The sequence below is a fragment of the Gastrolobium bilobum genome, unplaced genomic scaffold (assembly GCF_033153095.1).
Source record: "Gastrolobium bilobum isolate Gb01-03AN ecotype WA unplaced genomic scaffold, APGP_CSIRO_Gbil_v1 utg3261, whole genome shotgun sequence".
In the NCBI taxonomy this organism is placed as follows: Eukaryota; Viridiplantae; Streptophyta; class Magnoliopsida; order Fabales; family Fabaceae; genus Gastrolobium; species Gastrolobium bilobum.
Genome location: NW_026899069.1, coordinates 238403 through 262593, shown reverse-complemented (window position 1 = coordinate 262593; position 24191 = coordinate 238403). Strand labels below are relative to the sequence as shown.

At 34.2% G+C, this 24191-nt stretch overlaps 2 protein-coding genes, 1 long non-coding RNA gene and 1 pseudogene across 3 annotated transcripts; 2 read left to right on the top strand and 2 right to left on the bottom strand.

Annotated features, from left to right (window-relative positions):
• Nucleotides 1-2505: 2505 nt before the first annotated feature.
• On the top strand, nt 2506-4921 carry LOC133286871 (uncharacterized; annotated as a pseudogene).
• A 2309-nt stretch (nt 4922-7230) lies between these two features.
• LOC133286870 (protein GAMETE EXPRESSED 1-like) lies at nt 7231-9695 on the bottom strand. The gene is made up of 6 exons (XM_061484372.1): nt 9217-9695; nt 8512-9099; nt 8304-8430; nt 7802-7988; nt 7577-7724; nt 7231-7495 (listed from the first exon to the last, which is right to left on the bottom strand). The coding sequence occupies exons 1-6, from the start codon at nt 9693-9695 to the stop codon at nt 7231-7233; spliced, it is 1794 nt and encodes a 597-aa protein (XP_061340356.1).
• Nucleotides 9696-15570: 5875 nt separating this feature from the next.
• LOC133286894 (F-box/kelch-repeat protein At3g06240-like) lies at nt 15571-17598 on the top strand. The gene is made up of 2 exons (XM_061484396.1): nt 15571-16291; nt 16724-17598. The coding sequence occupies exons 1-2, from the start codon at nt 15701-15703 to the stop codon at nt 16736-16738; spliced, it is 606 nt and encodes a 201-aa protein (XP_061340380.1). The 5' UTR covers nt 15571-15700; the 3' UTR covers nt 16739-17598.
• A 2800-nt stretch (nt 17599-20398) lies between these two features.
• LOC133286846 (uncharacterized) lies at nt 20399-21755 on the bottom strand. Its single transcript, XR_009748181.1, has 4 exons — nt 21480-21755; nt 21129-21204; nt 20962-21028; nt 20399-20530 (listed from the first exon to the last, which is right to left on the bottom strand). It is a non-coding gene; the product is annotated as an uncharacterized LOC133286846 (long non-coding RNA).
• Between the last annotated feature and the right edge of the window lie 2436 nt (nt 21756-24191).

Below are 24191 nucleotides of genomic sequence, written 5' to 3'. Positions count from 1 at the left end.
ACATCCATCTTCTTGGTCCAAATTTTTGAGTCTGGCAGAGTACCATTATAATACATCGTTCCATTCTTCAACGGGTATCACTCCTTACCAAGCCATGTTTGGCCGTGCTCCCCCCAATCTCTTGGCTTACTGTCTGGGATCATCACTAAATGAAGTCGTCGATTCCACTTTGTCCGAACGGATGCACCTCATCAGTACATTAAAAGACAATTTATACAAATCCCAACAGGTAATGAAAGCTCAAGCCGATAAAAAACGAAAAGATTGGGTTTTTACCTCTGGAGATTTGGTATTACTTCGTCTACAACTGTATCGCCAGCTCTCTATTGAGCGACGTTCTTCACAGAAGTTAGCACTGCGTTACTACGACCCATTTGAGGTGGAAGAGCGTATTGGATCCGTGGCTTACCGCTTGAAACTTCCCCCTACGTCACGCATACATCCGGTATTTCACATTTCTTTGTTGAAACCATACCGCTCCACTAACTCTGTCCAGATCCATCCTCTGCCAGCAACAGTTTCGGATACACCTATGGTTCACACACCGTGTGCGGTGGTTGGAGAATGACAGATCTAGCGTAGGGGAGAGTTAATTCCGCAAATCTTGGTGCAACGGGAGGGCCTGCCCCCAGAAGACTCCACTTGGGAGGATAAAGGTGCGATTTTGACGGTTAGTAAAGAGAAGCCCCTACATGCAATACCAGAGCATATGGGTGAAACTCAGATGGCGATGCTGGTTGATACACAGGACCCTCAAGAGGGTAAAGTTGAGGACTTTGAACCAGACAGATTAGGAGACGAGGGACTGAAGGCAAACCCACCAGTGACAGAAGCAAAAGTTGGAACAACTGGACTGAGTAATGTTGTTCAGCTTATTTCCAAGGCATTTATGCCACCCACTTTTTCACCATCTCCATCAACGGTTCAGAAGCTTCCTCTGATGTCGGCATCATCTGCACCATCCATTCGCCCTACTGGCTCCTAGCTGGCAGCCACTACACACCAACAATCCACGGTCCAGAGTGCTTCGTCTGTGTCGGCAACATGCACATCGTTGGATCCCATTATATGTTCCCAAGACCACTCTGAACACACTTCAATCACTTCACCCTTGCCTGCATCCTCTCGTTGGGTTCCATGTGTTAAAGAGGATTTCAGACTTGAGGACAAGTCTGTCCTTGAAGCGGACGGTGATGTTACAGACCCTAACGTCGTTAACTCACATGATAAGGGAATCATTAATAAAAGAGTGAAGAAGCAACCAGGCCACTTCCAAGATTTCATTATGGGCTGAGTATAAGTCCAAGTAGCAGTAATATAGGTCCATTATATAATAGTCCGTTGCTGAGTATAAGTCCATGTATGTCACTAAGTAATAGTCCATTTTAAATTCTCGTTTTATTGCAATGTATTGGAAGAGTACAGTACAAATAGCCGCTGGGCCTAGTAAGAAGCATAAGAAATATTCAGATTTTATTCTCTCTCTCTCAATTTCCTCTTCCCCAAATTCTTTTCACTCTCTCTAAAACTCAGATATGCTTCTGTTACAGGTTACATTGTCACGGATTCACGGCTATGAAGTGCAAATCAAGGGACTGAGTTTGACTAATTATTTTGAATTTGGCCAATCAAACATGTCAAGCACAAACTTTATACCATTGTTAAGAATTTGATTGATTTGGAACTAAGTTTGATTAATTATTTTCAATTGCACATATCGAACATGTCTGGCACAAACTTAATACAATTAATTATTTCGAGCAACCGTCTTCTGCTTCGCCGTCATGCTTCAAGCCACCGTCATCGGTTGTCCCTCACCGGTTAGTGCTCTCTGGTTTGCCTCGATCTCTTCTTTGTTTCATTTTTTTTTGTCTCGAGCTCGCCTCTGTCTCATCTCTTCTACCGTCTTTGTTTTAATTTTTTTATTTATAAATCATTTTATTTTATTTTATAAAACAAAATCAGTTTATTTTATTTATAAAACAAAATCGTTTTTTTATTTTACAAAACAAAATCATTTTATTTTATTTTATAAAAAAAAAATTAGTTTATTTTATTTTATAAAACAAAATCAGTTTATTTTATTTTATAAATCAAAATCAGTTTATTTTATTCTATAAAACAAAATCAGTTTTTTTATTTTATAAAACAAAATCAGTTTATTTTATTTTATAAAAAAAAAAATTCAGTTTTTTTATTTTGTTTGATAAACCGTAAACTAAACTAAATCAAATCAGATTTGTTTTTTTTTTTTGGGTATCCAAACCAAATCAGATTTATTTGAAAAAACAAATTAATTTTTTTTTTCACTTGAATTGCCTTTGTTTGATTTTATATTCAAAAGAAAAAATAAAATTAATTGTATTAAAATTAGTCTAAGTTAATTTCACTTGAATTGTGGTAAGTTTTTTTTGTCCTCATAATTTTTGCTTGACGCTGGTCCAATTAAATTGTGGTTAATTTTTATTATTTGTTGTGAATTTGAATGTAGTATATTTTTAGAAAATGTCTTCAAGTGGTGTTAATAGTACTACTGCATGTGGAAGTGGAGGAACAACAACTTCTAAAAAAATTCATAAGAATGCTCTTGGAAGTAAGAATGGTGTTGCTTGGAGTTATGGATTTGTAGTGGATGGAAATGCAAAAATAAAATAAAAAAAATGCAAGTTTTGTACAAGGGTACTAACTGGATGAGTTTATAGAATGAAACATCATTTGGCTGGGACTAAAAGAGATGTGATAGCTTGCACATCTGTTCCTGATGATGTGAATAAACAAATGTGGGATATTGTGTTCTTGTTGCAAAATAAGAAATCAAGTAGTCAGTCTCAAAATGAATGTGAAATACTTGGAGAAAAAGGAAAAGGGAAGAAGATGAAAGCTCTCAATCTCAATCTCAAGTTCCAAATATTTTCAAGAGAAAAGGAGTGAGTACTCAAACCACCATCAATTGTTTATTTAAGAAGGATTTGAGAGAGTCAGCATGTTCAAAAATTGCTAAATTTTTTATGCCAATGCTATACCTTTTAATGTTGTGAAGAGTGATGAATTTCAAGAGATGTTTGATGATGTTATACGACATGGTCATGGATTTAAACCTCCATCATACCATGAAATCAGAGAAAAATATTTCAAGCAACATATGACTGATATAGAGAAACATAAAGTTTATTGGAAGAAAACAGGTTGCACAATAATGACTGATGGTTGGACCGATCAAAGGAGGAGGACATTAATCAACTTCTTGGTAAATAGCCCCAAAGGAACAGTTTTTTTGAAGTCTATTGATGCCTCTCATATATCAAAAACCGCTGAAGCCATTGTTGATATGCTTGAAGAAATTATTAAAGAGGTGGGAGAAGAAAATGTTATTCAAGTTGTGTTTGACAATGCTGCCAATTACAAAGCTGCTGGAAGGTTGTTGATGGAAAAAAGATTACATTTGTATTGGACACCTTGTGCCGCTCACTGCATTGATTTGATGTTGGAAGATCTTGAGGGCATACCAATGCATAAAGATACCATTGCAAAGGGGAGAAAAATTGCTACTTATATATATTCAAGGACTTCCTTAATTTGTTTATCACAACATTTTACAAAAGGAAAGGATTTGGTGAGGCCAGGCATGACTCGCTTTGCCACATCATATCTGACCTTGGGTCGCCTAGGTGAAAACAAGGGACCATTGCAAAGAATGTTCACTTCAGAGAAATGGCAGTCTAGCCAGTGTGCAAAATCAAAGGATGGGAAATATATTGAGGATGTGGTTATAGACAAGAAGTTTTGGAAGAACCTTGTCAATTGCTTGAGGGGTGCTTTTCCGTTAATCAAAGTGCTTCGTATGGTTGATTCTGATGAAAAACCAGCCATGGGATACATTTATGAAGCAATGGATAAAGCAAAAGAAACTATTCGAAGCGATCTCAGAGGCGTCGAAAGCAGGTAATTATGAATTTAAAGCAAAAGAACCTTGTAATTTGTAGCCTTTGTTTTAAAACTAACTCAATTTGTTCCAACCTTAGATATATGCCTCTATGGACAATCATTGATAGTAGATGGGATCGACAACTCCATAGACCTTTGCATGCTGCAGGCTATTACCTTAATCCTCAACTTCATTATGGTCCTGATTTTGAAGTTATGCATGGACTATATCAGTGTTTGGATAGGATGACAACAAGTATTGAAGAAAGAAATCACATTGATAAGCAAATTGAAATTTTCAAGCTGCAAGAAGATTTTTCTGGTAGTTCAATAGCTCAAGAAGGCTTGAAATTAAAGACTCCAGCACAATGGTGGGAATCTTATGGATTTCAGCATCCAGAGTTACAAAGATTTGCCATTCGTATATTAAGCTTGACATGCAGTTCGTCTGGGTGTGAGCGTAACTGGAGTGCTTTTGAGATGGTAAATGATTTGTATTTTGTAGTTAAAATTTAAAATCATTACCTATTACTTGCTAATTGCTATATATTCATTGGGTTTGTATTTGTTTAGGTCCATACCAAGAAAAGAAATCGCCTGAAACAGAAGAAAATGAATGATCTTGTATATGTGATGGCCAATTTAAAATTGGCCAAGAAGAGGGAACGCAAAAAAAAGTGTTGGGCAAGAGCATGAGTTTTATAGCGTAGATGATCTTTCATCTGATGATGAATGAATTGTGAAAAATGAGAGAAGTCCATCCAACATTGAAGATATAGATGATTTGAATATTCTTGAATTTAACTTAGATGGTATAGATGAAGATGCTTTGATGATGATACCTGAAGATGATGATGGTTCTGAACTTGGTGGGGAAGGTGGAGAAGACATCATGCAACATTGTTTTGGTGATGATGATGATAATGAAGGAAATAATGAAGATGGTGATGAAGATGGTGGGGCAGAGGATGATTATGAGATTCCATCATTCCATTGAGATTTGATTGATATATTGTTTTGGATTTGTTGTTGTGTGCTATGACTTTATGTGTTTGAGACATTATGTAATTATGACTATTGTATGACATTATTCTGCTGGTTGGTTGAATTAAATTTGTTTATTATATTACTTTATATGCATATAAATATATATAAATATAATTTGTATCTTGTGTTACGAGTATACGAACCGTGTTACGATTATGCGATTTACGATTTTGGTTCACCCTTCCGAGTTTGCATAGAATCTCGAGTTTGACAATTATGGATTAGAGTTAGTATGGTTTCGAATCTTACTGTACATGACAGTATATTCATTTATTCATCATTAAATTTTATAATATAAGCATATTTATAATTTTAAATCATATTTCAAACATAAATATATTGTCACGACTTACTAAATCGTAAGTTTTTTTTTTTGGTGGACACTAATTCAAGTTTTTTTTTTCACAATAAAAAACTTTTGAAAGTAGTCATTGACATTGATGAATTTTTACTAAATCGACTAATTACTAATATAACACATGAATTACGGTAATTAAATTTTTAAATAATTTTGTAAAAAATAATCTTTAGGATCAAAATGTTTTTTTTCGAATAACTGTTAAATGAAACCATACGTTAAAGTTAGAATAGGCTGTTTTCTTTTACCAAAAAAAAAAGAAAAAGAATAGGCTGTTTTCAAGTCGTGCTTCGGCCGACATATAAGAGGTAACGGTGGATTTGATTCAACTATGGTGAGTAACGTATTTATCAAGGCAAAGCATAAATTTAAGCTTATTAAATTAAAAATTATATTCTTAAAAAGAATTTTTCATTCTTTCTCCTTCACAATATTATTTCTTTAGAGAATGTAAAATATCAATTATAAAATAATTATTTTATTTAAAATAACATAAAATTGTATCTTTTAAAAAAATTGACAAAACGATATTTTCTTACTCTATATATATATATATAATTTTAAATATTTATTTGTAATTGATAATCACACTTTTACACTTTATTGGTTAAAATACATCCTTTACTTTAAAACATCGATAGTTAGGAAAGCTCATATTTGCAAAGGCCTATCAACAACCAATATATCGTGTTTTGTTTTAAGTTTATGATTTTATTTTTTTCTTGAATCAAACATCTCAATAATTCTATGAGAAGTAAACTACTCTAAGGTCCATGGACTGAAGTTATTGTAATCTGCTAACTTTAAATCTTTTATTACATAATTCAAACTATAGAAAGAAAAAAAAATATTTGTATATATATATATATATGGGTTTAGTGTGTATCATTCAAAAGGACACAAATTGTGTTCTTTTAGTGATTTACACAGAGTATGACCGGTCGTACTCTGTGTAATTGTGAAAAGTTACTTTTCACTTTACACGTAGTGATGTGACTGGAGAGAGAAAAAAAAAATCAACTTTTCAGTTTTACACAAAGTACGACCGGTCGTACGGTCGTACTTTGTGTAAAATACCTAAAATGACACAAGCTTGTGTCAATCAGAAGGATACTTCTTTTTTATCTCTATATATATATATATATATAAAGGGCTTATCATTTCTCAAGCTGCCGGAGATAAAGTTATCTCCGGCTACTAAATCATAATCGTACAAAGATGGATCAATGGTGATAAAGGAAGAGAGAGAAAAGGGAAATCATAACCATTCAAAGGTGAATCAATACATATAAGGAAATAAATAATCAAAACGACGTAGTTTTGGGGTGGCCGAAGATAAATTTATCTCAAGCTGCTTGAGAAATGTTTTTTTCTATATATATATATATATATATATATATATATATATATATATATATGTGGGCTTATCGTTTCTCAAGCTGCTTGAGATAACGTTATCTCCGGCCACTAAATCATAACCATACAAAGATGGATCAATGGTAGTAAAGGAAGAGAGAGAAAAAGAGAATTATAACCATTCAAAGGTGAATTAATTAATATAAGAAAATAAATAAACAAAACGACGTAATCTTGGAGTTGTCGGAGATAAACTTGTCTCAAGCTGCTGGAGAAATATTTTTTCCATATATATATATATATATATATATATATATATATATATATATATATATATAGGGGTTTGCATTTGTCATTTAACATAACGCAACAAACTTTCCTACACATACAACATTTTGTAGAGTTCACACTTTTTGAAGAAAAAAAGAAAAAGAAATTACGACACGCAAAACGAATCTCTATAACATTACACAATCACTTTTCCTACAACATAACACTTATAAAACCGTATATATATGTATAGGAATAAATTCACAGTGCACAAATCAATGAAAACGATTACTCTTCCGAAGATTGTAACATCTTGTAATTGTAGAGGCTGTGATTGAATTCTCTCCCTCTTCTTTCGAAAGTACATAGTCAGGATCATCAAGGCAATTTACATCATCAGGTAAATCGGTATCTACCCATTGAGACCAATCCACATCATAATCAGTATCCATGTCCCACGACAACTCTTTTTGATTTTGCATGCTGTTGACCTTGTTAACTAAAGTTAGCAGCATTTGATGGTTCAACTTTTCGTAGTCCCTGCATGATTAACAACCAATTCTGTTAGATATAATATCTTAATATATAAATAGCCAACTAGTTTAATGTTTGTATACCTACCTGTATGTGCAAATGGCATATACAAGTTGAACTGAAGCAGCTACCATGAAAAATGATCGGACCATGTTTATAATCAAGGTTTGTTGCTCAATGTTATCACTAGTTAAACGAATAATTAATACTTCCATGAGGAAAGTAGCACAAAGCCCTGTAAACAACGAATCATATTTAGTCAATAAATTATTTAGAGGTTTATAAACTAAAACCACGGATTGGTATACTTACCAATATATAGCAAATGCCTGACATTGTATGTTTGCCTTGTACTGGTCAACATAAAGATGACAAAGATTGATATGGAATAAATGAAGAAGGCTTTAATCATTCGCGATTCAAGTAACATGGCATTTTGCAAAGCAAAAATCTTGTCTAAAGCAATAAACATAGTAGCCTGCTTTGATTCGAAAGATTCCTGTAGAGTACAAATACAAGTTCTTGATTAAAAAATCAGTAAGAAAACTATATATACCTAAAGGAAAAAATGTTTCTGCAATTAATGCAGATAAGTTATCTGCATTTATTTTCGAGATGACGTCGTTTTGGTATTGAAATCCTAAAAAATTATAAATATAAAGATTATTATAACCCTGAAATAAATTAAAATTACAAAAACATCATGATTTCCGCCAAAAACAATGTCGTATTGAGCTTACTGCAGATAACTTGCAGTAACCGCATAAAAAGCGAACCCATACCTAAAACCAATAGTCTAAATGAAGTTACAAACCTGGGTAGATAGTATTGATTTTGAATTCTCCATTAAACGATCATGAAGTCCCTTAATTTGTTCCTGTCTCTGAAGAAGCTCTTCATGTTGTCTATGCCCATATTCAGCAAAATATTGTAGGGTTTTCCTGCATTACCCCACCAATGAGCTCAACTTTTTTCCTAATATCATTCCTAAATTCAATTTTATAAGAGTTAACTTTATCTACCTGCTCTCTTCCAGTGCTTTGGATTGAAACTCATTCAATGAATCTAGGCCCTTGAGTGCTGTGGATTGTCCATCTAAAAGTTGTTGTTGCTTATCTAAGGAATTCCCAGTTATATTCTCAATATCTTCAGCTTTGTTTTGCAGGTCGCTCATCTTTGAAGACATAGCATCTCCAACTTTAATTACCTCTTTCTCAATCTCAATGGCTTCATCTCTTAACTTTTCTATTTCTTTGCCCAAATAATTGTACGAGTCCTTGAGCATTGCTACCCCATCCTCCAAATTCCTCTTCATTGCCTCTTGTCCGTCTTTTAGCTGTGATTGTGATGCTGCAATTTTCGTAGTTTGTTCATAAACACTCTCTGAATGCCTTAATACAACATCTATATGACTTTCCACACTTTTAGCAGTTTCAGCCACTTGTTGTGTGTATATATCAATTGAATTGAGAGAATCTTGAATCTGTTTTGAGCCCTGTAATAGATGTTCTGATTTCTCTTCAATGCTATCTAACTTGTACTCAGCATATTGTGCTGAACTTTTAAGTTCAGTTACAAGTCTCTCTGTTTCATGTTTGAATGCATGAGCCCTTTAAAAGCAATCAAAATACAAGACTTCAGTAAACTTGAGACAAATACATACAAAAAAGTAAAAAACCAAATAAGAAATGGATGAAATATTGTTTGAGAAAAGAAATTGCACTTACTGTAACTGATAACAAATGGAATTGGTTTCAAGGTAGAATTCAAGGTAAACCTTATGGGCAAGGTCATCTAAGGTTCTAAGGCATGTAGCCATTGAAGATTTGGGGTCACAATGGGGAAAGGAAAGCCTTCCAGAATCCCTCTGAAAGCAATCACTTAGATGCCAAGCAAGTCTAGACCTTTTCTCATCAGCAGCCAATATCTCAGAACACCCAGCAAAAAGATGTTGATAAGCAAGTTGCCAACATGTGTTTGAACCAACCATTTTATTTTTTGCATTCTCTACTAACTTCATTCCCCTTTGGTTGTTGAAGCCTTCAATGGAAAATTCAGCACTAAAACCTCTAAAAGTACCCTCATTGGCATAAGATCTATCACTAGAAGGGGTCTCTTTAGATGATGAAAACCAACCCCATGATGACTCGCATCTTATTGTGAGAGAGAGGAAAATAAAAACAAGAAGATGACTCCCATTACCCATTTGAGGATATTATCAGAGTTTTGTGTTGGAGTTCCACAAGTGTTGATTAAACCTGCATCGAACACACCATAAATTAATCAACTTATGCCACCAGAAACCATTACCTCATTTGCAATCATGCTAACAATTTAGAAGGTTCTATAAAGGATTATGTTCCGCGCATTCACCTTTCTTCTCAAAAACAAAAGTCCAAACACAAAGTTAATTTACATGTACAAATCTATAAAATATCAATACTTTCCGATTTCAACAAAACAAAGCAAAATATCTATAAAATTAAGAGAAAGAAAGACATGTCACACTATATATCCAAATTATGAAATAAATTTGACCAACAAAGCTAAGGTTGATTTTAGATGAGACAAGAATGAATAAATTCCGATTTCCTTTAGACCCTTTGGTTGGATGTCTCAAACCTAAAGAATCCATAGGGAGAAAGATCAAACAAAGTCTCAAGTTTGTTCGCACTTGATAGGACAAGTTAACCAACTTACCGTGTTTCAGTTGTGCCTTGCTGGGTATTCAAAAAGGTAATTTCACGAAAGAGATCGACGAAAAGGGTCAAATTAAATGTTATAATGGATTTCCAATTATAGCCAAAGCAAAAACGTTACTCGTTATCCCTTGTTCTCTATTCTTCTATTTCTTTCTAATGCACAAAAAAAAAGTCCTAAATCACCATGTTTGGTACCTTAGTATTCAGTATATATATGCACTTCAAAATTAAATTGAGAGAGAGAGAGAGAGTAACAACTTGTAAGGAAAGTCTACCTCAGAAGATCCTCTATTTTCCGCAAGTTCAGTTGCTAATCTTAAGGTTTGGGGTATAAAAAGAAAGAGAAACAACAATGAGAAGGTGTCCGAATGAAAATCAAGAAGAACGTGAAAGTTTGAGACGAAACACAAAATAACAAAATTTCAGGACAAGCAACAAAAATTACAATTAAAGGGATGAGTAAATGACACACAAATGAATCAAACACAATGACGCTTTCACTTCCTATATGCACGTAACAGTCACGAATCAAAGTGCAGTATACTACCAATATATGTATGTAGTTCATCAACTATGTATGTTACAACTTACAACAACTGTTACGCACGAATGCTCGTACACATACACTAGACACATATGTATATATATAAATCAGTATGTGAGTATATGCAGTAAAATTAAAACAACATGGGAGGGAGAGAAACCTGTGAAATAAAACGGGTATGTCGGTTTCATACTGTGTTGCGTGTTTGGAAGATCCAAAAATTCAAGCACTCAAGCTTTTATAGGAGGAGGAAAAACATACTGAGTGTTGTAGCATGTTGGAAAGGAATAAAGAATAAAACGGTTCGTTAAATCCAAAAGGGCGCGCAACTGTTGGCCTAAAACGGTGCGTCTGATCCAATAGGGCGAGCAACTGTTGGCATAAAACGGTGCATTTGATCCAATAGGGCGCGCAACTGGTCCTGTTCAGCGGTCGGAACGTACCAGATTCAATAATAACATTTACGATTCATATTTTATTTCACTATATTACTAAATTAAAAAATAGGATAATATTTCTTATGTTGTAAGAGATAAAAAAATATAGGGGGCTGAACCTTTAGCCATCACTGTTTCCCCGCACTCCGGATTAGTCCCATAGCCGACTCAAAAAGTCGAAGCTCGTGGAGATACCGGAGGAAGCCAACTCGTCTCAAAGAGATAATTAGGGTTGGGTAACTCCAAAAAAAATAAAAAAATATCATTTACACACGTAAAAATATATGGGACCACGTGAGGCCATATAAAAAAAATAGAGAAAAAGAAAACATGAATCTCATGCACTTTTATGTAGGGGTGAAACTCGGCCGGGCTGGTCTACAGGGGCCCACGGCTCGGCCTATAACAGGTCATACTTGACATAGTATAATTTGTATAATATGTCAGGCTTGGGCCATAGAAAAGCCTGTTTAATAAAAAGGTCGTAGGCCCACTTTCAAAAGGTCGAGCCTATAAGTCTACATACCGGCCTATATTGTACTATTTATTTTAAATAAAATAACATAGAATAAGTATGCCTTGAAGAAAAAATAAAAGATATAAATTTAATCAATTGTAATTATTTATAACTTAATTATATTCGATTATATTTTAATAGAAATCTTACTTTATTTCTTATATAGGAGGAATCAATATCTCAACATGTTTGATTGTGTATATGAATATATTAAAAGATTTTTGAGAAATGTTATACTTACTACAAACATCATGATGTGTTTGTTGAATTTATGTAGTTATTTTAATTTACATAGTATGAATTTGTTTGTTGGATCTGATGAAATATATATTATTTAGTTTGAGCATTTTGTTTTTGAAAATGAATTAAATGCATATTGTATGAGTTTTGTTATGATTCATGATTCTCTTTGGACGTTGAAACTATGATTTTTGGTGTAGCAACAGAATTTGAGTACTTTGTAAAGTTGATTCATGGTTCTACAAGGAAGTTAGAAATTAACAGGCTAACGGGTCAAGCCAGGCCATTTATTTTTTTATAAACGGGTCAAGTCAGGCTAATAGTTAAACTCATTCTAGGCTTGGGCCAGGCCAAAAATTTTCGACGTAGGCTTGGGCTTTTCGGGACAAAGTTTGGCCCAACCCAGCCCACTTTCACCCCTACTTTTATGTATGCGTAGAAGATAAAATCATCTTTTACGATAAGAGAAATATTAATCCCTAAAAAACACGTTTCTTTTCCTTTCTGTTTTTCTAATTTCCTTATTTTTTCATAATTTACTAGCTATTTTTATTAGATTGCTAATTACTAAAAATTTTGATATTTTTATTAATGCAGTGAAATTTTTTGAGTCAGTAATTGAGTTTTTTTAATCTTAAAATCTTTTCGACATACTAAAAAAATATTTAGTTTTTTTTCTTGAACTGCTTAACAATAAAAAATTATTTTAGTTCACTTCTTAAGTAAACGTAATGTGATCAAAATGATGGATTAAAAAAATGTTGGATTGCAAATAATAATAATAATATAGAGAATAAGGGATGTATTGGATTATGATTTTAAAAGACTACTACTTTGAGATAAAAAAATCTTATAGATTTTAAAAGATTATCTAGAATTGTAGTAACTTTAAATACTTTTTTAAAAGATTTTTTTTTTTCAATCAAGATTTTATAATATTGAATTTTAATAGAATTTATAAGATTTGAAATGACAATATAGATTTTAAAACACCATTTGAAATTTTAAACAAACATTCAAAATTACAAAAGTCAATATAAAAAGGGTTTTATAAGAGTTATGTGGTAGGAAAAATGATTGTGTAATGTTATAGAGATTCGTTTTGCGTGCCTTAGTTTTTTTCTTTCTTTTTTTGCTTCAAAAAGTGCGGGCCCCCACAAAATATTGTGTGTAGAAAATTTTTTTGTGTCATGTGACATGATAGATACAAACCCCATAAAAAATTAATAAAGAAATGGAATGATATTAATAAAAAAAAGTAAAACCTAATATAATTTTCTCAATTAGTAATTTGATGTAACTTAATGCCCTACTAAGCAACAGCTCTCCACATCTCTAAAGCTATATTAGCCCTCTAGGCATCAGCATCTTTTCGTTTCTACTTTTGGGAGTGACCAATGGGTTGAAAATCATCTTCTTCATTAACTGGTGATACTGAAGATGAAGATGCATCTATTGATTCAATTGAAAATTCATCTAAACGACATTTTTTGCAGAGAAAGTTGTGTAGTGCTACACTTGCTAACATAAGTTCTGCTTGTGTTTTAAACGGAGACAGAGATGCTGACTTAAAAATTGTAAATCGTGATTTAAAAATGTCAAATATCCTCTCAATTAAATTATTCTTTTTATCATTGTCTTGTCAAATAGTAGGTAACTTGCATTCATTATGTGTACCATTTTATTCCTATTTATGATCAGATTACATGGTTCAACTTAATATTGTTAAGAGATCAGGCTCTTCGAATCTTTGGCAGGGGATTACTCGAGTTTGGCCACAAATACTTGATGGTTCCAGGGTGATGATTGGTAATGGGAAGGGTACCTCATTCTGGAATGACAATTGGCTACCTATTGGTCCCCTTAAAGAGCATATATCCCAGGATATTCCTTTTGAGTCTCTGGAAGATAAGGTGATGGATATGGTGAGGGATGATGGAGAATGAAACTGGCTGAAGTTCAGTCATTTAATCTCAGAAGATGCCTTAAGCCATGTAGCAGGAACTTGTCCTCCAAGTTTATTGAATGGGGAGGATAGGCTGATTTGGGACTTATCCCATGATGGAAGGTTTTCCATAAAATCTGCATTTGGCAACTACTGTCCAGATTCAAAGATATATGGTGATATTCAGTGGAACACTATTTGGGACTGGGGAGGGCCACCCAAAATTAAAACTTTTTTGTGGTTGGCTCTTGGGGAGAAGCTACTCACGAATCAGAGGAGGAAGCAAAGACATATGTCTGATTCTGAAATCTGTCCTAGATGCAATCTAGTTTCTGAAAGTTGTATCCATGTCCTAAGGCACTGTAATTGGGCTCGATATGTTTGGAAAGTCTTTATTGGCCCTGAGAATTGGGATAATTTTTGTGAAATGTCACTAATAGATTGGATCCAGGCTAATCTATTTCCTAAAAGGAATCTCTTGGGTGGTGATAGGGGCTGTATCATGTTTGGTATTGTTTGCTGGTCACTCTGGAAAGATAGGAATTGCCTGGTATTTGAAAATCAAATTTCGAGTGTGGAGGATCTGGCTAGGAGTTCCTGCATTTTCTTGTCAAATTTTTTGGAAGCGAATGCAATGTATAACAGGGCAGGGATGGTGAGAAGTCAGAAATATGAAGTGTTGGTTCACTGGTCTCCTCCTCCGACAGGCTGGATCAAGGTGAACATTGATGGCTCAGCTAGGAGGAACAATAGTCAGAGTGGTTGTGGAGGGGTGTTGAGAGATGAGACAGGTAGGTGGATTATGGGCTTTGCCAAGAATTTGGGTCGAGGAAGTTCAACCAAAGCTGAAGTGTGGGGTTTATAATCGGGCTTGCTTTTAGCTTGGAAGAAAGGTTATAGAAAGGTGATGCTTGAAGGAGACTCCCAAGTGGCTTTTCATCTTGTTAAGGAGTGATGTGCTCCTAGCCATCCTATGGTGTTTTTGATTCAAAGAATTATAGAATTACTAAATTTAGATTGGCAAGTGACTTTAACTCATGTTTATAGGGAAGCTAATAGTGTGGCTGATTTTTTGGCTGGATTAGCTTATAAATACAGTTGGGATACCTTTACTTTTGATGTTCCCCCTAAGGGGTGTATAGAGTTACTGGGTAGAGACCTAAGGGGTGTTGCCTGGCCTAGAGTGGTCAGAGTGATGTAAGTTTTGTTTTGTTTTAGCTTCTGTTGATATTCAAAAAGAAAAAAGAAAATACGAAGAAGAAAAAAAAGAAAAAGAAAAAAAAGATAGGTTATTCTACCCATAATTTACCTTTGCCTAACAAAGTAACAGTGTTGGAGAGGTGATGATAAACAAAGGTAGTCAAAAAATACACGATAGATAGAATAATCTATCAAAAAACTAACTATAAACCCGAAATACTGCATCGTTTTGCTCAGTGCTCACTGAAATTTGGGTGATTACCTATTGCTCTTTACAAAAAGCCAAATCTCATTTATTCTTTTTGTCTTCTCTTTCTCTCTTCTGTTGAGACATTGAAGAAGTAGGGTTGAGACTTAGAAAAGGAAGGAGATGAAGCTGCCGTCGAGATCTGATTCATTCACTCACACACTCCCTCACGATTTAATAGAAGAAATTCTGATAAGGTTGCCGGTGAGATCTCTTTTACGTTTTAAATGTGTGTGTAAGTCATGGCTCACTCTCATATCCAATCCCCAATTTGCAAAATCACATTTTGAAATTGCTGCTGCACCCACCCACCGACTTCTTGTTAAACCAACTCATGGTGTTCCTCTAGAATCCATAGAAATAGAGGCACCACTTCACGATGATCCTGCTCCATTATTGCCTCACTCATCTTCGAATATTGGGTTCTTGCCGAGGGTTTATCCTTTTAAGGTATATTGAGGAGGAGGATGATCTCATTTTATGGAATCCATCAACAGGTGCACGAAAAACAATATCGTGCTCTCCGGGTCGCAAATTATTTTATGGCTTTGTGTATGACACATCAACTGATGACTACTTGGTTATTGTTGTTGTTACTAATGAAGCTTGGACTACTTTGAAAGCTGACATAGAGTTTTTCTCCTTGAAAACCAACTCATGGAACAAAATTAAGGGCATTAACTTTCCATATTCATGTATTGGGCTGCCAGGGCATGAATTCATATCTGGGTTACTCTTGAATGGAGCTCTTCATTGGTTGACACTCTGTAAAGGAACTGGTACAGATGTTGCTTCTGTGATAATTGCCTTTGATTTGATAGAAAGGAGTTTATCAGAGATTCCTCTGCCAAGTGATTTTACCGCCGCCTCTCGGTCCAGATCAGTAGTTGATATTTGTCATTTTATGGTAATAGGAGGATGTCTTGGTCTGTGTTGCCGTCGCCCATTTTATACCATTTTAAGAATTAGGGTATGCAATGCTCTCCAATCTTTTTTACCATTTTATTCCTAGCAATTATGAAAATTGAAAAGATATTTGCGGAATCATGACACATAAAAAATGATACCTTATGGTATCTTGCACTCTCCCCTTCCTATCTAATATTATTTTCATTTTCTACAAAAAAAAAAAAAAAAAAAAAAATTGATTCATGAAATTGCAAGAATAATCAAAGACAAGGCAATTTGAGTGGAAAGATTTATAAGAAAAAACAACTATTGTTTAGAGTAAAACAATTCTGATATCCTGTGAGATTTTACAATATCCCAATTTCATGTGATATTATTTGCATCATGTACATCTCCATGCATATGGTGCAGTAGTTCTGTTTGGTTGGACATAGAATTAAGGGAGCTATTGATGATTTTAATTTTGGATTACGTAATTTGGATGTGCGTGCAGAATGCCTCAACCTAATTGGTTGTTGTTCAAGATTAGTGAGATGTAATCCCCAAGGACCAAAGAGAGCTTCTCCAGCACTTTCATATGCGGTGTCAATCCACAAGTCCACTTTCATTCCCTGAGTGACAAGAATAGTTAAACATGAATCTTCTCCAATGGGTTTTCCAGTATTTCGCAGTGTAGAGTTGTTTATTATATTGACCATAGATACATTTTCCAGAAGTCGAGATACATTTTGAATAAATTACAAGTTCCGTCTAGCTTGGGTTTAAGTTGGTTTGTAACTTGAATTGTTTTCAACTGATTTGTTTTGCTTTAATGGCTTGTAATATTGATAAATTAAGCGTATGGTTTATCTGTATCATCAATTAGTTGGGTTTGTTTATTTTGCTTGTAAGTGATGATTGTTATCTCTTTCCCTATGATCTGATCTATCTACCTACTTCGGGGTTCTTTCGTCTTTTGCTTAAAACATGCTGAATGTACCTTTTTATCTTTTTTCTTTTATTTGAGTGGAAAATTGTGCATGTTCACTCTATTATTGATTACCTTCAGTACTTCAATAGTGTAAATTGAAGATTGGTTTGATATTTTGGTGAAGTGTAAGGTGCATTGGTTTAGGTTGCAGAAATCTGGATTCCAAGCTTGTCTGGGTTGTGCTGGGATTATTTTGTTTGGAAACTCAGGAAATTTTTTGTGCCCGTAGGAGCTCACGTTGCATCAAACATGAAAAGGAAAGTGCTCTTTTCAAAAGATACAGTGTCATACACTGTATTATGGCATATGGGATAGTGGAGTGGTCAGTTGTTGCTATATATGGTTAAAAAAACATGGATTTATTTGGGTTGATATTTTCAGTGATGTAATTCTCAACTATTGATGGCTGTACTCTGATGTTTTTTCTTTAGGGAAATTGCTTTGTTATTGAATGTCCTGTTCCTGGGCATATGAATGATAATTTTGGCATTTTTTTTACTTATATTTTCTATTACTTTAACCTTAATTCTGCTCTTCTGATATGATAGTTCAATTTTGGTATTTATATGCTTAGTTTCAACTTTACATTCTTAATATATTTTTTTCTGTATTAATTTTTTTTGTCTCGCATGCATAAATGCTTATTATGTTGATTTGAGTAGATGAAAAATAAAAGGATGAAAATTTCTGTTTAAAATCACTTTGCACTTGCTTGGTATGAAGTAACTCATTTACTCTGCTTCCTATCAATTTTGGTCATTCTTATAGCATTAAAAGCAAATTTTCGGCATTCTATTGTGTAACTAAAAGTAAAACCTTTGGTGTCTACCAAAAAAAAAAACCAAAGTAAAACCTTTTGTCATACTTAAATTTCGCAACCTTCTCCAACTGTTACAAATTCCGGTTCTTAGAGCTTTTTGCTGGGTTTTTTAACCCGATTTTCCATGGGGAAAAAATCTTACAACTTATGTTTCATTTTTTTTTTTTTTTTTTTTGATAACATATGTTTCATTTTTCACTTCCTCTAACGAGCACGCGTAAAAAGTATCAGCATCATCGGACTTGTTTTTATAGTTTTATAAATATATCATGAGGGAGTGTAAGTCGACATCGATACGGGACACGAGACACGATAAGATACGATACGCCGACACGTTAATTTCAAAAAATGTCATATTTCGACACGTTAGGACACGTTTTGATATTAAATAATAATATTATTATATATAATATAATTTATATTTAATACATAAAATAGTCCATAATAAGTCATATAATCAATCAAATAGTCAAATTGCATAACATAAATATAAAGCAAAAGTAATTTTGCATACCTTGTTAATTTTTTAGGTCAAATTTTATAACAAAAAAAAAAATTGACTTATAAATTAATTTTTGATTTTTAGTTAATACAATCTAAAATTTAGACCCTAATAAAAAAACGTATCGGATGCGTGTCACCGCGTGTCGAAAAAAGTTGTCTGTGTGTCGAAAACACGTGTCGGAGCATGTCGAAGCATTGACCACGTGTCCCAAAATGTTAACCGCGTGTCGGAGCATGTCGTTGTCCGACACGCAAATTTTTTGAGAAAAAAAAAACGTGTCCGTGCTATATAGGTGTAAGTTCATAAACATGTTAGCAATTCAATAACTGATAAGGAAGTGTAACTGCTTCAATTGGGTGAAGCACTGCTCCCATGTATACATAATACAGCCATGGACGTCTCTTACCTTATCATGAACATGAGTGGTGGTCAGCTACAGCCTTCAAAGCTAGGATTGACACAAACAAATATTAAGCTTAGATTGTTTTTCATTGATTTCAATGAATGCCATGTGCATAATTTCTGAAATACAATTGTCTCAAGGTAGATTTTGACAGTTCCATGGGTCATGACATCTGAAAACCAACGTTTATCCTAACTCTTTCATTTTTTTATTTTTTTTACACTTCAAGCCTGCATGAGAATTTATCATTAATATATATATAATATTTTATTACACTTAATTAGAAGCATAGATTTGGCTAATTGGTTGTACATGCAACCCGATCACAAAGAGATTCGAACTTGGCACCTAGAAGAAGAAAAGTGACATACTAACCACTAATGTAACATCCCGTTCTAGAACCGGTTTGTTAACATCGCATTATGATATTAAGCACAGTTACAATCACATTGGCTCAATTAAAAATCCGGATAAATTTTTCTTTTTAAAACGACGCCGAATTTAAAATATCCAATTGCGTTATCATAACCATATTACCTTGCGGAATTAGATAAACCAAGCTTAACATCATGTTCTTATTCCATTTTTAAACCATTAATTTACTTCTTGTTTATTTCACAACTTCTTCTATATTTTAGATCTCTACGTTAGCTACGCGTGGGTTCAAACCGCGCTCAAATCGGAGCACTGTAGCCCAAGTTATGGGTTTTCTACGAAACGAGCGCGTGAATCCTGCTGATCCCGGCGCGACCGGCGCCAGCTGTGGCGCGGCGGGCGCCAACGAAACAGAAGCTCCCCATCGAAATGGCGCTGGAGGCGCCAAGGTTGGCGCCAGGTGCGCCAGCTGGTGATCCCGGCGCGATTTGCGCCAACTCCGGCGCGATTTGCGCCATGAAACAGAAGCTTTCGAGCAAAATGGCGTGATGTGCGCCAAGTTTGGCGCCAGGTGCGCCAAAGCTCTGAAGGTTTCACCAATTCTTAGTATTTTACCTCTAACTAGAGTTATACATGTCCAATTCACACAATATTGGTCTCTATGGAAAGCTAAGAAAAATATCTACAACTTCCATACATACACCACCGTCCCAACCTATCATATAAATTCCTCTTCATAAATGGTTCTTAGTTCTTGCATAATACAAACACATCTAAAGGGACATGCATGCCCTTTTCCTCATGGCTTGTACTAAAATTTGGGCATCATAACCCTTGTTTTCTCAACAATTCCCAATTTAGAACTAGGTACCTAATATGATTTCTCAGCCCAACCAATTCAATAACTCAATACATAAAAGCATGCATATATTGAATTTCAAGTAGGCATCATTTACAGTACATATTCATTACAAATCATGGAACTTAGCTTACAAAACACTATGATCATTCCCTTGGCTCCCATCAACAAAAGAGATGACCAAAGGCATGAGCATAGGCTAAGTCCATTCCAATATACAAATCATAAATCTATCATTGCCTATTAATTACAATTCTATACATGTGAGCTACAAAACAACATGTATAATCTCAAAAACTGCAACACTTCATGCATATGCTAATCCAGATATGGCCACTTGCCACTAGTGGCTCCTGCAGCATCCTTACCTGAAATGGGGTCTCCTCAACACGGGGTGAGATATACGAATATATCCAGTAAACCAGGGGTCCTTGGAGCATCTCTCCACCCCACAGTTCCATATCAGTGTAATAGCAATAACAATAATAATGCAGTAAATACATATCTATGCAAAGTGCAATACATCTCCAGGAGAAATCCCTCGAGCTCTCAAGCTGTCCTAAGGAAACTCAGATGCAAATAGTCCTACTGGCCAGCTAACTACCAAGTATGATTTACGCATCGTCATGCCACATACCAACATAGGGAAACACCATCCTATGCCACACAAAATGCATACACATACGTATAACAAAGCATTACACTATTTTATTGCATTTATATACACTATAATCACCACTACCCTTTCAGGGCTTGGTGGAACAATCAAGGGAATTACACCCAAGGTCCGAAGGCTTACCTCAATGCTTCATTCGACCTTTGTTCTTCACCAACAGTTTCAGCAATCAACTTTTACAAACATACACCTATACAAGGGTAATGCAATTAACATATTGCATTCAAGGATAACTCATCATCATCAATCCAAGCTATCATATTCATACCACAACACAAGGATGAACTTACCTATTTCAAGGACTAATCCATCTCCATTGCTTGCTCCAAAGGTTGGTCAATTAAGGTTGATCCAATTGCCTCAATCCTAGACAACACAAGGATACAATCAATGACCAACCAAACAATGGTTAACAATGCAAGAAAACTCATAACCAAGTGTCATATTCTTGCAATTTTCCAAACCTACTCATTTGACTACTAAGCTCATTTCTAGCATTTTTCATAACATCTACTAAGTCTCAAACTTCCTAGAGCATAGCCAATCTAATCACATTTCTATGAAAACCCTAATACACTATTCACAAACCCTAACTCATGCAAAAATCTAGGGATTTAGTGTGCAAAGTAGTGGAAACTTACCACCAATGACCACACAACGATGCAATGAGCGCTCCCCAAGCTTCAATGGAGAGAATCACCCCAAAACCCCAACTCTCACCAAAAGGGGCGAATTTTGGAGGGTTGATATCTCTCTCCCCAATAACTCCCACTCAAAACAAAGCTAGGATTATGAAAGAGGGGAAGAATCTAAGTGGTTTAGGCTTTTGAACGGATGGATTTGGTTGAGATTTGCTTTCTCTCTCTCTCTCTCCCTTTCCCCTTCCTTCTTTCTCCTTCTTCTTCTTTCTCCTTCTTTTCTTTCTGCTGGTGTCGTGAAAATGGGGAGGGGAATTGGTTGCTTTTTACTTTATGCCACTTAACTTTGTTAAGTGGTTAAAAAGTGGGTATCGGTTCATCTATCTATTCAACTCCATTAATTACCAAACTTTACCCAAAAGTCTGGAATATTATTCTAGGAATATTACTATTTTTATTTTTATATTTTGGGCACTTTCACCAGTACCCATTTATACCCCTTAATTTTCACTGAGTACACTTTTTAACTCCAAAGTGACTCAGATTCATTTAATTAAGCCTTATACTTAATTTCACTCAGTAAAACATGCTTAATTAATTAATTACACTTGATTTACTAATTAGTTAAGATGGGCTATTATAACTAACCCAAATTATTTTGATTTTTATATTACTTCTATTTATATATTTATTATATATATTCACATAAATTTAATTTACGCAATTCAACCAATGGGTGATCCATTGACCCGCCCAACTCAGTTATGATTGGTTTGAATTTAATAACATTGATTAATGGGTTATCTCATTAAAATCACTTATGTAAGCCCATATGTATATATGTTATGTACTAGAATATCATATAATTAATAAATATAGGGTATCCTATAGTTGATTTATTTTTATATTCATATTCATTTTATTATGTTAAACAAGAGAAAGAGAAAAAACATATTCATAGATATTTACGATATGTTGTTTATAGTAACTGGGTTTATGAATTATGGTAAACAAACAATCCGAATGACAAAAAGAACTGGTCTCATATCCCAACTAATTTGCACTACGAAGAAGGAAGGTCAATTCCATTAAGCATACCTTGTACAACAAGCCAGAAGGGTAAAGGGGACGAAAATATTTTAAGACGAGTGTGCGTGTGTCATTTTAGTCCCCTTGTATTTACACGGTTCAAACAATAAAAGACAATTGACTGCAGTAGTTGATTTCCTCTCGTAAATTGTCATAAAAGAAAATGCAAAACTTCATTTTTAATTTTTTTTTGTTTAGACTGTAGATAACCATGTCACCTCTCTTCCAAATGTAGGTGGAAAACGACCTTCGGATCCTGGCTTGCTACTCAAGGCAAGGGAAATGAATTGGGAAAAGTCATAGAAACTGAGACAAAAATCATTTTGGGCTCAGTTTCCCCATACTTGATTCAAGGTTCATTGTTATGATGATAACTACGACAATCAAAACTAATCCAATTCCCCCTTAAATCAAATCATCATGATATTTCACCTGAGTAAGCGGAGGATATAATTGAAAACTTCTTCGTGCTTTACTAGACATACAACTAGTAGAAAATGGCACTAAAAATAAACTATATATTACATACAGCAAACAAAGAAACCAAATTTTTTTATATATATCCAGCACTTGGACAAGACATTAACCTGTTGTTTATCTATGGATCAAGAAGAGATGGACAAAATGGTGGATAGTTGTATTTGGATCAACTATGTAGGTATATTACAACAACTGTTAACTAACTAAAGCAAGAACTTTATCAAAGAAATCAATTACAGATCTTGCTAAGCTCCTCGATAACTGAATAGCAGCATTCCTTATCACCTCAACAAGTTTATCCATACGTGGAAACACACAATACTCTCTCCCCTTAAAATTTTACCCCATATAGTGAAACCAAATCCGCCAAGTCTTAAAAGCTTGTCCACCACTGTCTTTTCTTCATCGTCTCCATCAATGAAATCCAAATTACTCGCAAGACAGAATCACATACTTCGTTTCCCGTACCATTTATCGACATTGCCATCAAAATAATCAAGGCATCAGATATCAAATCTTGCCAAGCATTTAGGAGAGTACTGCAACTCACGACATGAGTCAGGATTTAATTTCACCCGGATCAAAAAATTTGAAATATCAAAATATTTTCGTAATTACACATATCTATTAAGAAAAAGATTTATTTAAAATTTTTAAAATAATAGGATTGATGTTATTTTAACAAATAATAAATATTTATTTAAAATTTAAAATATAACACAAAATTAAATTAGTAAAGAAAGTGCAAATATTATATACATATAGAGGAGGGATATTCTTACTACCAAAATTTTTTACTACCAAATCACTATCTATCTAATCATTATTGGATCAACATTTTCTTTTTTTTTCAAATTTTTTTTAGCATTCTCTCTCTTTGATTCAATGGTGATTAGATAGGTAATAAGTTAGTAGTAAAATATTTTGGTAGTAAAAATATTCTCCCTCATATATATATATATATATATATAGAGGTAGGATACTTTGACACCAGTGTCAAATTTCAAATTTGACACCTCGTCTGAGAGCCGTCAGATCAAAAAAGATCAATGGTGTCACATGCTTGCAAATCAGAGTAGTTGATCTTTTTTGATCTGACGGCTCTCATATGAGGTGTCAAATTTAAAATTTGACACTAGTGTCAAA